General features: G+C 42.4%; 1 protein-coding gene across 5 annotated transcripts; it reads right to left on the bottom strand.

The window, feature by feature from the left end:
• Positions 1 to 284: 284 nt before the first annotated feature.
• Positions 285 to 12,849, bottom strand: LOC122541617 (zinc finger protein 227-like). Of its 5 annotated transcripts, none has more exons than XR_006309626.1 (5): positions 12,811 to 12,849; positions 8,881 to 11,196; positions 4,007 to 4,109; positions 2,530 to 2,619; positions 285 to 1,062 (listed from the first exon to the last, which is right to left on the bottom strand). XR_006309626.1 is itself a non-coding variant. In XM_043678513.1 (2 exons), the coding sequence occupies exon 2, from the start codon at positions 10,887 to 10,889 to the stop codon at positions 9,921 to 9,923; it is 969 nt and encodes a 322-aa protein (XP_043534448.1). In that variant the 5' UTR covers positions 10,890 to 11,196; positions 12,676 to 12,823; the 3' UTR covers positions 7,636 to 9,920. The 5 variants fall into 5 exon arrangements, 1 of the variants encoding a protein (XP_043534448.1); XR_006309625.1 differs by having other exon boundaries at positions 12,676 to 12,823; XR_006309627.1 differs by lacking the exon at positions 12,811 to 12,849 and adding an exon at positions 12,547 to 12,654.
• Between the last annotated feature and the right edge of the window lie 572 nt (positions 12,850 to 13,421).

The raw sequence follows: 13,421 nt of genomic DNA, 5'->3' as shown, positions 1-13,421 counted from the left end.
ACAGGGACTGTTCAATTCACAGTGTCTGAAAGCAGTAGCAACCAGGCAATCTTGAGTTGCTATGATGGCAGCTCCTGCTGGAGACTTCTCACGTCCTCTGAGCAGCCCATCTGCATCTGAATCCACATTGCGCTCCTCCAACTCTTCCATTTCTGGCTCAAAAGCATTCTCTGGGTGGATGGCAAAGTTATGCTACACACACAACACTCACCAGTGAGAATCATAAAGTGCTTTCTGACCTGTCCAGGCAATGGAAACGTGACTCGAGGAACCAGATTGTTCTGTCCACCACCTGATGTGTTGCTACATGTGTACGATTGTGTCATTCATACCCTTTGTTACTAGTCCTCAGGTACAGTTTCATCAGCCTCGTCCTCAACAGATATCCCTCATGCCCCAGTAACTAGCCTGTAATTCCCAGTGACACACTCATGGTCGGGTACAACCTTGAGGTCACTAGGACAAAGGAATCATGTGCACTTCTCCAGTTATCCACATTTACATTTAGGATCTTCATATGGGTACCACATACAATCATCATGTTCAGTGAATGGAAGCTCTTCCTGTTGATGAACAAAACAGGTTTCTCTTTTGGTGCCTTCAGTGGAATGTGTGTTCCATCGACAGGCCCAATCACATCTGGGAAGCCAGTGATCTTAGAGAACATAAGAGCCCTTTGTTTCATTCTCATAGAGGACATATCAAAGTGAATGAAATCAGAAGTTCTATGGAAAATGGCCTCAGTGACCTGGTGAACACAGGCCCTCGTACTGCTGTCGGGAATGTCTCACAAGTCACCAATATCAGGCTGAGGTGACCCAGAGGCAAAGAAATTCAGTGCTGTCGTGACTTTCATCAGCTCTGATAAGGCAGTGTGGCATTTTGAGGCTGTCTTCAGGTCACCATCCAACATTTCAAAGAGATGTCCAATCATTTCCTTGCTTGCTCCGTGCCCTCAGCAGTAGGCTCATGGTTACAACACACAAAGCACGATTTCTGAGGGGCCAGGAGGTAAACATATCTTCTGTTCAGAGTTTGATTCCACAATGGTTTCTGGAAAACCTGTTGAAGTGATAGCTCAAATCAGCTTACAGGCAATTCGTGCATGTGGTTTATAACACATTGCGTGTTTTAAAAATATTCTTAAATCAAAATGACATAATTCATTGCTCTTAATGTAATTAGCAAATTAAAGAGCTCCTTGTTACATGTATCACTTTTAGTTTTGAGAAATATTTCACTCATGAGATTCAAAAGGTAAATACTTCCTGCTGCACCAGAATGCCCTTTTTAAATGCAATAAACACCTGAATTATATGAAAACTTCTGTAGACTAAATGATATCTCCATCTTTTTCACACATTTTCCAGAGTTACACAATTGGAATACGTATTAAACATCAAAAAGCAGTTTCACAAGTTCTCCAATTCAGCTGCTGCTTTTTCTTGCTAGTGTTAAATTATTGATGAAAAAGACAAAGGGAATCTTTTAAATTAGCCTGGTAACATCCAGGATTTCAGTGAAAGTCTGCACTGCTGTTAAGATTTACATGACTATCAACTAAGAAATAAAATATTAACTGGCAGTTTAAAAATCAGACTAGACATCTTCTGCACAGGTTCACGCATTAGAATTTCCATAGGGTCCCGATGCAGAACTTTAGTCCAAACTGCTGAAAAGACGATCTTCATGTTTAAACATATGGGCCTGTCTCTCCAAGTTTATGGATGACACAAAATTAGTGGCATGTAAGCAACATATATAGAAACATCAAATTACAAAAGGCACATTGACATCTAGGTATAGAGATCAGGCCAACGTCAAAAAACAGAGACAGAAATTAGTCAAGAAGTCCAATGGAATGCTGTCCTTTATAAACAGAAAAATAATACAAAGGGATAGAATAAACAAAGAACTGTAGATGCTGGAGATCTGAAACAATCAAATACAAGGGGTTAGAAATCATGCTTTAGTGATAAAAAGCCCTAGTTTGATTACGCCTGGAATACCGGGAGCAGTCATGGGAACCTCACCACAGGCAGGAGATATTGACCTTGGAGGGGGTGCAGTATAAATTTACTAGAATGATCCCTGGACTGGAATGGTTACAGTATGAGGAGAGATTAAACAAACTAGGATTATATTTCTGAGGAGAAAGTGAGGTCTGCAGATGCTGGACATCAGAGCCAAAAATGTGTTGCTGGAAAAGCGCAGCAGGTCAGGCAGCATCCAGGGAACAGGAGAATCGACGTTTCTCCTGTTCCCTGGATGCTGCCTGACCTGCTGCGCTTTTCCAGCAACACATTTTCGGCTAGGATTATATTTCCCAAAGTTTAGAATGTTAAGGGGCAATCTGATCAATGTTTTTAGATATTAAGGTGAAAAGATCAGATGAATGGAGATAATCTTGTTTTTACTAATTAGGGAGTCTGTGATGATGGCATCATCTAAAAATTAAAGTCAAACCTTTCAGGACTGAAATGAGAAAACACTTTGACAGACAAAGTATGGGGGAGGATTGGAACTCACCTCCACAAACTACAATCGGTGCTAAATCTACTGCTAATATTGGCCCAGGTTTTCCAACCAGCGATGAAAACCCAATTTACGAAGAGCTTTCTGTGGTGAATCAAGAAGGATAAATCAATGAAAACACGGAACCAGCAGCACGTGGATCAGAGGGGTTCCCACACCCTCTTTTATAGCAGGAAATATGCTGTATACAGTTGTTTAAACATGCTGCAGCCACTTTTGACTCAGCAGCTGCTGAGAGGCCTATCACCCTCACCTTAACCTCCTTCCACCTATCGCATTTCCAATGCCCCTCACCCAAGTCCCTCCTCCCTACCTTTTATCTTAGACTGCTTGGCACACTTTACTCATTCCTGAAGAAGGGCTCATGCGCAAAATGTCGATTCTCCTGCTCCTTGGATGCTACCTGACCTGCTGCGCTTTTCCAGCAACACATTATCAGCTCTAATCTACAGCATCTGCAGTCCTCACTTTGTCCTAGTGTGCTAAAAGCCTTCTTCACTGCCCTTTCTACATTTGACTCCACTTTCAGAGAACCAGGCACCTGAACTCTAAGGTCCCTCTTCCACTACACTCTTTTAAGGCCCTACCATTCACCATGAAACTCCTACCTTTATTTTACTTTCCAAAATGCAAGACCTCACACTTATCTATATTAAACTCCATTTGCCATTTCTTGGCCCACTTGCCCAGCTTTTTTTTTAGATTACTTACAGTGTGGAAACAGGCCCTTCGGCCCAACAAGTCCACGCCGACCCGCCGAAGCGCAACCCACCCATACCCCTTTAACCTAACACTACGGGCAATTTAGCATGGCCAATTCACTGTGGGAGGAAACCGGAGCACCCGGAGGAAACCCACGCAGACACGGGGAGAATGTGCAAACTCCACACAGTCAGTCGCCTGAGTCGGGAATTGAACCCGGGTCTCTGGCGCTGTGAGGCAGCAGTGCTAACCACTGTGCCACCGTGCTGCTGATCAAGGTCCTGCTGCAATTTCTGATAACCTTCCTCACTGTCCACATTACTGCCTATTTTAGTGTCACCAGCAAAGTTACTAATCATGCCTTGGACATTCTTATCCAGATCATCGATATAGACAACAAACAGTAATGGGTCCAGCACTGACCCCTGAGGCACACCACTAGTCACAGGCCTCCAGTCTGACACGCATCTCTCCACTGTTACCCTCTGTCTCCTACCATCAAGCCAATTGTGTATCCAATTTGCCAGCTCCCCTAGGATTCCATGCAGTCTAACCTTCGATATGGAACCTTATCAAAGGCCTTACTGAAGTCCATATAGACTACGTCTACCATCCTGCCCCCATCAACCTTCCTGGTCACTTCATCAAAGAACTCTAACAGGTTTGTGAGGCATGATAACTACAAAGCCATGTTACTACTCCTAATCAAATGCCTTTCCGAATGCATGTATATATTATCCCTCAGAAGCTTCTCAAATAACTTACTTACCACAGATTTTAAGCTTACTGGTAATTTGTTCCCAGGTTTTTCTTTGCAGTCCTTCTTGAATAAGGGCACAACACTGGCTATCCTCCAGTCTTCCAGATCTCACCTGTGGATAACAATGATGCAAAAATATCAAGCAGGGCCACCACAATTTCTTCTCTAGCCTCTTGCAGGGTTTTTGGATATATCTGGTCAGGATCAGGAGATTTATCCAGCTTCATACATTCTAATATGTCCAACACCTCCCTACTGCGATATGGACTGTCCCAAGATATCATCACTAACCTCCCCAAGTTTCCAAGTTTTTATGTTTTTCTCCATGTTAAAACTGAAGAGAAATATTCATTTAGGACCTCGCTCATTTCTTGCAGTTCCACATACACATGTCCACTTTGGTCCTTGAGGGTTGCTATTCTCTTTCTAGTAATTATTTTCCCTTTAATATAATTAAAGAATCTCTTTGGATTCACCCTAATCTTCTCAGCCAAGGCTATCTCATGCCCCCTTTTTGTCCTCCTGATTTCCTTCTTCAGTAAACTCCTGTATTCCCTATATACCTTCAGAGATTCCCTTGATCTCAGCTGCCTGTACTTGGCCATGCCTCTTCCTTCTTTCTGCTCAAAACCTCAATATCTCTGGTCAACCCAGGGTTCTCTATTCCTGCCAATCTTGCCCTTCACCCTCAGAGGAACATATGGACCTTGAATTCTAGCTATCTCACTTTTAAAGGCCTCCCACTTGCCGTAGGTCCCTTTTCCCGCAAACAAACTACTCCAATCAACCCCTGCAAGCTCCTCCTGCCTAATTCCATCAAAATTTGCCTTGCCCCGTTTAGAACCTGATCCTATGGACCAGTTTTGTCCCTCTCCATTATTATTTTAAAATTAATACAACTGTGGTCACTGGTCCCAAAGTGCTCTCCCACTGTCACTTCAGTCAGCTGTCCTGCCCTATTTCCTAAGAGTAGGTTGAGTTTTGCCCCTTCCCAAGTAGGACCAAATTGGGAGGTATTATTGCTAGTGAGGAAGGATATCAAAAATTACAGAGGGATCTTGATCAAATGGCAAACTGGGCTGAGGATTGGCATATGCAATTCAATCCAGAATTCCGTACTGTATATCTCTATGATTCGATGACCCTAAGTGTGAGGTGTTGCACTTTGGAAAGTCAACCCAAGGTGGGACTTATACAGTAAATGGTAAGGTACTGAGGAGTGTTGTAGAACAGAGGGACCTAGGAGTACAAGTACACAGTTCGTTGAAAGAGGTGTCACAGTTGATGAAGAAGACATTTAGCCTGCTGGCCTTCATCAGTCAAGGCATTGAGTATGGGAGTTGGGACATTATGTTACAATTTGTAAGTCATTGGTGAGGCCGCTCTTGGAGTATTGTGTACAGGTTTGGTTACCCTGTTATAGAAAAGACATAGTTAAACTGGAAAGAGTGCAAAGAAGATTTACGAGGATGTTGCCAGGACTAGTAGACCTGAGTTATAGGGAGATGTTGGCCAGGATAGGAATTTACCCCTTGGAACATAGGAAAATGAGGGGTGACCTTATTGAGGTGTATAAAATCATGCGGGAAATAGATAGGATAAATACAGATAGTCTTTTTTCCAGGGATGGGGAATTGAAAACTGGAGGGCATAGGTTTAAGATGAGAGGGGGAAGATTTAAGAGGGACCTGAGGGATAACTTTTTCATGCAGAGTGTGGTGTTTATATGGAATGGGCTGCCAGAGAAAGTGGTTAAGGCAGGTAAAATAGCAATATTTCAAAAACATTTGGATAAGTACATGGATGGGAAGGGTTGAGAGGGATATGGACTAAATACGAGCAGTTGGAGCTAGCTGAGTGGGCATCATGGTCAGCATGGACCAGTTTGGGCTGAAGAGCTTGTTTCCATGCTGTATTAATCTATGACTGTATGATCCTGTATATACTGCTTGAGGAAATTTTCCTAAGCACTCTTAACAAATTCCACTCCATCTAAGACTTTAACACTCTGGCAGTCCCAGTCTATGTTAGGAAAATTAAAACCCGTTACTATTACAACCCTGATGCTCCTACAAGCCTCCCCAATCTCCCTGCATATTCATTCCTCTAATTCCTGTTGACTATTTGGGGGCCTATAATACAGCCCTAATAACGTCACCATTCCCTTATTTCATAGCTCCACCCACAAATTATCACTGAGTGATCCTTCAGTTATTTCATCTCTGACTATTGCTTTGACACCCACCTTAATCAAAAATGCAACTCTCCCTCTCCTCTTTCCACTGCCTCTGTCCCACCTAAAGCACCTGAACCCAGGCACATTAAGCTGCCACTCCTGACCCTCCCTTAGCCATGTTTCTGTAATGGCTATAATAAACAAAAAATTGGACGAGTTGACTAAGTGGGCAAATGCATGGCAGCTAAGTATAATATCAATAAAAATGAGGTTTTCTACATTGACAGAAAAAAAAACGGGAAGGCAGATTACCATCTGAATGGCAACAGATTAGAAACGAGGAAGTGCAGTGAGGCCCAGGTTTTCTCCTACACACAGTTCCCGAAAGTAAGCATGCAAGTGTAGCAGGCTGTGAAGAAGGCAAATGTTGCGTTGGCGTTTATACTGAGAGGATTAATGTACAGAAACAGGAATGTCTTGTTGCAATTGTACAGGGCCTTGGCAAAACCATATCTAGAGTATTGTGTGCTGTTCTGGTCTCCTTACTTAAGGAAGGATGCTCTGGCTGGAGAAGGAATGCAAAGGCCATTTACCAGACTGATCCGTGGGAAACAGGACTAACATATGAAGAGAGACTCAATCAGTTAGAATTACATTCATTGGAGGTTGCAAGAATATGGGGAGATCTTGTAGAAACCTTTAAAATTCAAACAGTAAATGCAAGAAGGATGATCCCAATGACCAGGGAGTCCAGAACCAGGGGTCACAGTTTAAGGATATGGGGTCAGCTGTTTGGGCCCAAAATAAGGAAAAATACCTTCATGTACAAAATGGTGAGCATATAGAATTCTCTTCCACAGAACGGGCTTGAGGCAAAAACTTCATTGTTTTCAAGAAGAAGTTAGATATAGTTATGGAGTCATAGAGATGTACAGCACAGAAACAAACCCTTTGGTCCAACTCCAATGCCAACCAGATATCCTAAGTTAATCTAGTCCCTTTTGCCAGCAATTAGCCCATATCCATCTAAACATTTCCCATGCACCCTTTCAGATGCCTTTTAAATGTTGAAATTGTACCAGCTTCCACCGCCTCCTCTGGCAGTTTGTTCCATACATGCACCACCCTTTGCATGAAAATGTTGCCCCTTGGTCCCTTTTAAATCTTTTCCCGCTCACTTTAATCCTATACCTCTAGTTTTGGTCTGCCCTACTCTGGAAAAAAACTTTGGCTATTCACCCTTTCCATATCCCTCATAATTTTATAAATCTCTGTAAGATCGCCCCCTAGCCTCCAATACTCCAGGCAAAATAGCCCCATCCTGTTCAGCCTCTCCCTATAGCTCAAACTCTCCAACCGTGGCAACATCCTTGTAAATCTTTTCTGAACCTTTTCAAGTTTCACAACATCCTTCCTATATGAGGGAGACTAGAATTTAATACAATATTTTAAAAGTGGCCTCATAGTGTCCTGTACAGCTGCAACATGACATCCCAACTCCTAAACTAAATGCACTGACCAATTATTGCAAGACAGTCAAATGCCTTTGTTACTATCCCATGTGCCTCAAGGAACTATGCTTCTGCACCCCTCGATCTCTTTGTTTGGCAACATTCCCCAGGACCCTACTATTAACTGTATAAGTCCTATCCTGATTTGCCTTACTTAAAATGCAACACCTCACTTTTATCTAAATTAAACTCCATCTGCCACTCTTCTGCCCATTGGTCCATCAGATCAATGTCCCGTTATACTCTGAGATAACTACACCACCAATTTTGGTGTCATGTGCAAACTTACTAACCATACCTGTATTTATCCAAATCGTTTATATAAATGACAAAAAGCAGTGGATCCAGCACTAGTCCAAATATAAACCTAAGAAATAGCTTCTTCATGTTTAAAACAGGATTGTAGCTGGTCTCTTATCCTGAGACTGTGTTCCTATAATTCTAGATTTCCTGATCAATGGAAGCAAACTCTCAGTGTCCATGATTCAAGCCTTTTCACAACCTTGTATGTTTCAATGAAATTGTCTCTAATTCTAAACCTCAATAAATATTATTATAATTTACTGAGCCACTCATCACAGTACATCCCTCTCATCCCAAAGAGACTAAGTTAAACCTTCACTATAATGCCACCAGTACAATATTTCCTTTCTTAAGCGTGGAGACCAACAATGCACAGAGTCCTCCAGATGTAATCTCAGCAAAGCTCTATACAATGGCAGTAGCACCTCTCTTTGGCTGTTCTTCAATCCCTCGCTATTCATCTTCCGAATTGCTTACTATACCCGCTTGCTAATTTTCTGCACACACTTTTCTTTGAACATCCACACTTTGATTTTTCTTACTTTTTGAAAATTATTCTCTTTCTCTCCTCTAATGATCAAAGTGAACAGCTCACACTTCCCCACATTATACGTCATCAACAATCGTATTGACCACTCACTTAATCTGTCCATGTATCTTAGTAGCCTTTCTATGTCCTCTAAACAGCTTACCTTTCCATCTAGCTTTGTATCATTAGCAACTTAAAGAATGAAGAGGTCTACTCCAAGCGTCATCCGTGGGCTGTTTGGGATATCACAAATCATGAGCAGCTCTTTATCTTGTTTAGTTTAATGTTCAATACAAGCACTGCACTGGCTGATGTGATCCTTCATTTCATTACTCATGTTTGGCCAGTAAAACACTGCTCTTACCTTACTCAGACTGGACTCGATTCCTTAATAGTTTGTGTGGGATGTGCTTCAGCATCTCTTTTGGAATAATTAACCTGCTTCCTTTGCATAAGATACCACCTTGAGTGATTACTTGCTTGTCCAAGGGCTTTCATATTAACAGAGTGCCCTTGATGAATTCAGTCCATTCCTTCATCATAATGTCCTTTTACATCTGAAAGGTTGTACCTTGTTGTGAAATTTGGTTGATCTCAGCAAGATGTCTGTCTGTGACATTCAATGTCTCTGCTGAGTTGATGATTTCCAGAGCATGTCATGCTGTTACTTATTGTTGAATCTAGAAAATTTCAGATACTGTACCAGCACAGACTTCCTTCAGAGTGCAGCTCTTGACAGCAAGTCAGTGACGTCCATCTGTTTCCATTGCTTGTACTTCACTTCCAAGTGACAACTCAGCAAATTAAGTGATGTCCTTTGCAAATAATTTGGAATAAATAGAAATGTTTTTCGCAAGATGTCATTGGCTTGTGGTCAAAATTGACACCTAGTTTCTCTCTAAACAGGTACTGGTTGAAATACTAAAGACAATATTCCATCCATCTTTCTCAATCTGTACACACTGTTATTCAATTTGTCTGGATACAAACACTCACTGCATGCGGGTCACTCCAAGTCCTGTTTCACTGACATCACACTGCAGTGTGACTCCATTATTGACATTATAATCCCTCAGCACTGGTGATGTCATCATTTAGTTGTTTGATGGGAGTGAAAGTTGCTTCTTGTTCTGTGTCCCAGTCCCACTAAATGTCCTGCGCAGTGAAACTGTATTGAGAACCAACTCTGATGGCAGTTGATAAGAACTTGCCTAGGTCTACCTGTGTTTGCTGAACTTCCAGGAGGACCATCAATTGTGTGAAGACTTTAGAAGATTAGCATAGTGGGTGAGTCTTTTCACAAGTATCACACCTGAAGAGTTTCCCCAGTGTTAACCTGTGAGGTTTCAGGAGGATCAAAGGTATTATGAAGGTTTTTTTAAAAAATATCTCCCATTTAAAGGGCTATTCCTGTGTGTGAATTCTCCAATGGAGCAGGAGATGCGATGACCTTGAGAATGATTTCTCACACACCTCACACTTGAAAGGTTTTTCTCCTGTGTGGAGCCTCTGATGAACCAGAAGGTTGGAAGACCTTGAGAATAATTTGTCACACACCTCACACTTGAATGGTTTCTCCCCAGTATGAACACGATGGTGTATGCGGAGAAGTGACGATGTTGAGAATGATTTATCACATAACTTGCACAGGAATGGTTTCTCACCTGTGTGAATACGCTGATGCACACGGAGATTCGATGAATACAAGAATGATGTCTCACACACGTCACACAAGAACGGTTTCTCTCCTGTGTGGATACGTTGGTGTCTGCGGAGACTCGATGAATCTGAGAATGATTTGTCACAGACCTCGCATGTGAATGGCTTCTCCCCAGTGTGAATGCGTTGGTGTCCATGGAGGTGCGATGATGATGAGAAAGATTTGTCACACACCTCACAAGCGAATGGTCTCTCCCCTGTGTGAACCCGTTGGTGTCTGCGGAGACTCGATGAGTCTGAGAATGACTTGTCACACACCTCACATGAGAATGGCTTCTCCCCAGTATGAGTGCGTTGGTGTACACGAAGATTTGATAAGATTGAGAATGATTTTTCACACACATCACATGTGAATGGTTTCTGCCCCGTATGAATTCTCTGGTGCCTCAGGAGATGGGAGGAGTGAGTGAAAGCCTTCTCACAAACCTCACACCTGAAGGGTTTGTCCCCAGTGTGAATCATCTGATGTGTCAGGAGCCTTGTGGAGGTCATGAAAGATTTATCACAAACCTCACACTTGAATGGTTTCTCTTCCATGTAGCTGTTTGTGTTAATAGTTTGTCTAACAAAATACACCTTATCTGCTAAACTTCTGGAGCCCGCCTCACACACCTCACACTTGAGCAGCCTCTCACCAATAGGAATTAGGCTCATAAGGCTCGATGAATGATTGAAGTTCTCATCACATTTGGAGCCCACTCACAATTCTTCCCAGCCTCATCCTGACCGATCACCCAAACATTCAGAAAGGTTGGTTCCACACCACTGACCAGTTTCAGATCTGATAACATAGCAGAGCTTCCAAGACCCTACGAATTTCCAGATGATGGTTTCACTGGCCAACCTTCTCTGTGTTGAGCATGCTTTGAAGGGACTGGATGTCTTCCCACAGTTTGAGGTTGTTCCTTGGGTGATGGTCAGGGTCTATCTGCAGTGTCTGGTGTAGTACAGTGCAATCCCTCTGTAAACAGGAAAAAGAAATTTGATTTGTGTCAACAACATGGAGTCCCATGGATTCAGGTCAAACAAGTTCAATGAAAACTACCACACCCTTCCCAAATGATGAGCAGTTCCTCATGTTCATTATCACAAGGGCTAAGGACAGATTCCAAAACTGGGTGTTCATGAGGTGCAGTGAGCCATCAGCAGCAGCAGCATTGTATTCCACCATAATCTCACAGCCTGACACAGCCCTCATTCCATGATTACCGTCAAACCAGTGAAGAGGCAGGTTAGGAGCAACACTGGGGATACTTTAGAGCCCAGGTTTGAACCTAGTGAAGGTATTACAGAGGGTTACATGTATATACATAACCTAGGTTAAACAAGAGTAACAGGTAATAAACAGAATATCCTAGAAATGGGGGTTTCCTCTCTGTGAGCTGCCAAGCAGAATGTGGGAGGGAATACACCCTGTGGTTGAATACACGTCTCTGGTTGAAGAGATAGACCCTGTGACAATTTAAAGACTACAGAATATTCATCTTGGTGTAGCCAGGGAAGGAATCACTGGAGGGAACCTTAGTGTTAACAGTTAGTTCAGATGTCTCTGGAAACTCAAACAAATGGATTTTGACAAATACGATTTAAAGAAACAAAAAGGGGTGTATTTTTTGAAAGCTATGGGTGACCTGATGCACTCTGTGAAGACTGTGATTCTACAGTTAGCAATTCCTAAAGTATCACTTTAGTATGTTAAAACTTAATGCATGGGTTCCTGTTTAGGGGTTCTGAAGGAAAGTCACTGAACTTGAAACATTGGCTCTGTTTCTCTCTTCAGAGATCCTGCCGGGACTTACAAAGTTACTCCAGCAATTTCTGTCATTGTTTAGTTAATGTTGCTTTTCCTTGATTTATTAACTAAAAGTCTGAAATCGTCATGCAATACATTTAAATTAGTGACTGGGAATAGGAATCTCTTGAAAAGTTATAAGTCTCTGCATGGCTGTTAACAATCCCTCAATCAACTCCAATAAAAACAAATCATATTGCTGCTTGTGCAAGAACCATTGGCACACACTGGCTGCCACATTTCCTACCTATAACACTGCTTAGAGGCATGGTGTCATGAAGCCTCTATATAAATACAAAGCTTCCCTTTTTTTTATTTTTTTGAGATGATTATAGAGATAGGGTGACAGGAGGCTTTGGGGGAAGTTTAAAATACAGGAAACATCCAATCCCAATAGAGAGAACTGACCATTCACTATCCACAGGACAATACTCAGCTCCCAACACACACAGAATTCAACAACAAGAAATCAGTAAGAATCCTTAGACACGCCGCATCTATGAGGTATTTACACCTTACCTTCTCATATTCAGGAATGAACCATTCACAAACAGCTTGGAAGTCAGAGGGAAATGCTTCCAATAAACACATTCAATATCCAACACACAGCTCCAGTCAAACAGTCAGCACAAAGCACCGAGTAAATACCTCTCTCAGCTGGATCTTCTCACATAGCATAAGGGACATTTCCACCCCTGATTGCCCACAGGATAGTTAGACTGTCTAAAGATTGGTGTGGATATTATGGGATACAATTTGTATAAAAGCTGCTCCTTCACTCACCATCTCCTCACTTGGTTTTCAGTCCCTATAGGAAGTGAACCAGCTCTGGAAGAGGAAGAGGAGACAATGGGCAGAGTGGCTGGGCTCTCTGATTGACGTCTCTCACAGTCAATCCAAATATTTCTGGACCAACATGGGTTTCCCGAAACTTGGGAAACTGACTGGGGAAATGGAGGTGACTTTGAGCAGCAGATCAGTTGGAGATTTAAACTTGTCATTGTCCTATTGAATAAAACCTTATTTATTGCTGTTGTTGTCTCAGTTCCCCTGGTCAATGTTTGACAGAAATTTCTCGCGTGGGAATGGCATTGTTCATTCTCGGATACTTTCAAACTGACAATATCAATGTGGGATGGGCATCCTCGGATGTGTTTGACAGCAGATCAGAAGAGGAAGACCCACATCCAAGACAGTGATGACAAGCAGTGGTGGGATCACCACATGCCCAGGAAGGAGGGAAGGGTATATGCAAAAGGTTATGAGAGGGAGTCTGCATTGGAAGTGACACAACGTCACAGGAAGCGTCACTTGGGCTTTGGGGGTGATTTCATGAATGCTTCTCTTCTCAGACAGTAATATTGTAAATTGAGGATTTACTCTGTAGCTGGGGA

Source organism: Chiloscyllium plagiosum, chromosome 37, assembly GCF_004010195.1.
Source record: "Chiloscyllium plagiosum isolate BGI_BamShark_2017 chromosome 37, ASM401019v2, whole genome shotgun sequence".
Classification (NCBI taxonomy): Eukaryota; Metazoa; Chordata; class Chondrichthyes; order Orectolobiformes; family Hemiscylliidae; genus Chiloscyllium; species Chiloscyllium plagiosum.
The sequence above is the reverse complement of the archived record's forward strand: the minus strand, read 5'-3'. Positions and strand labels throughout refer to the sequence as shown.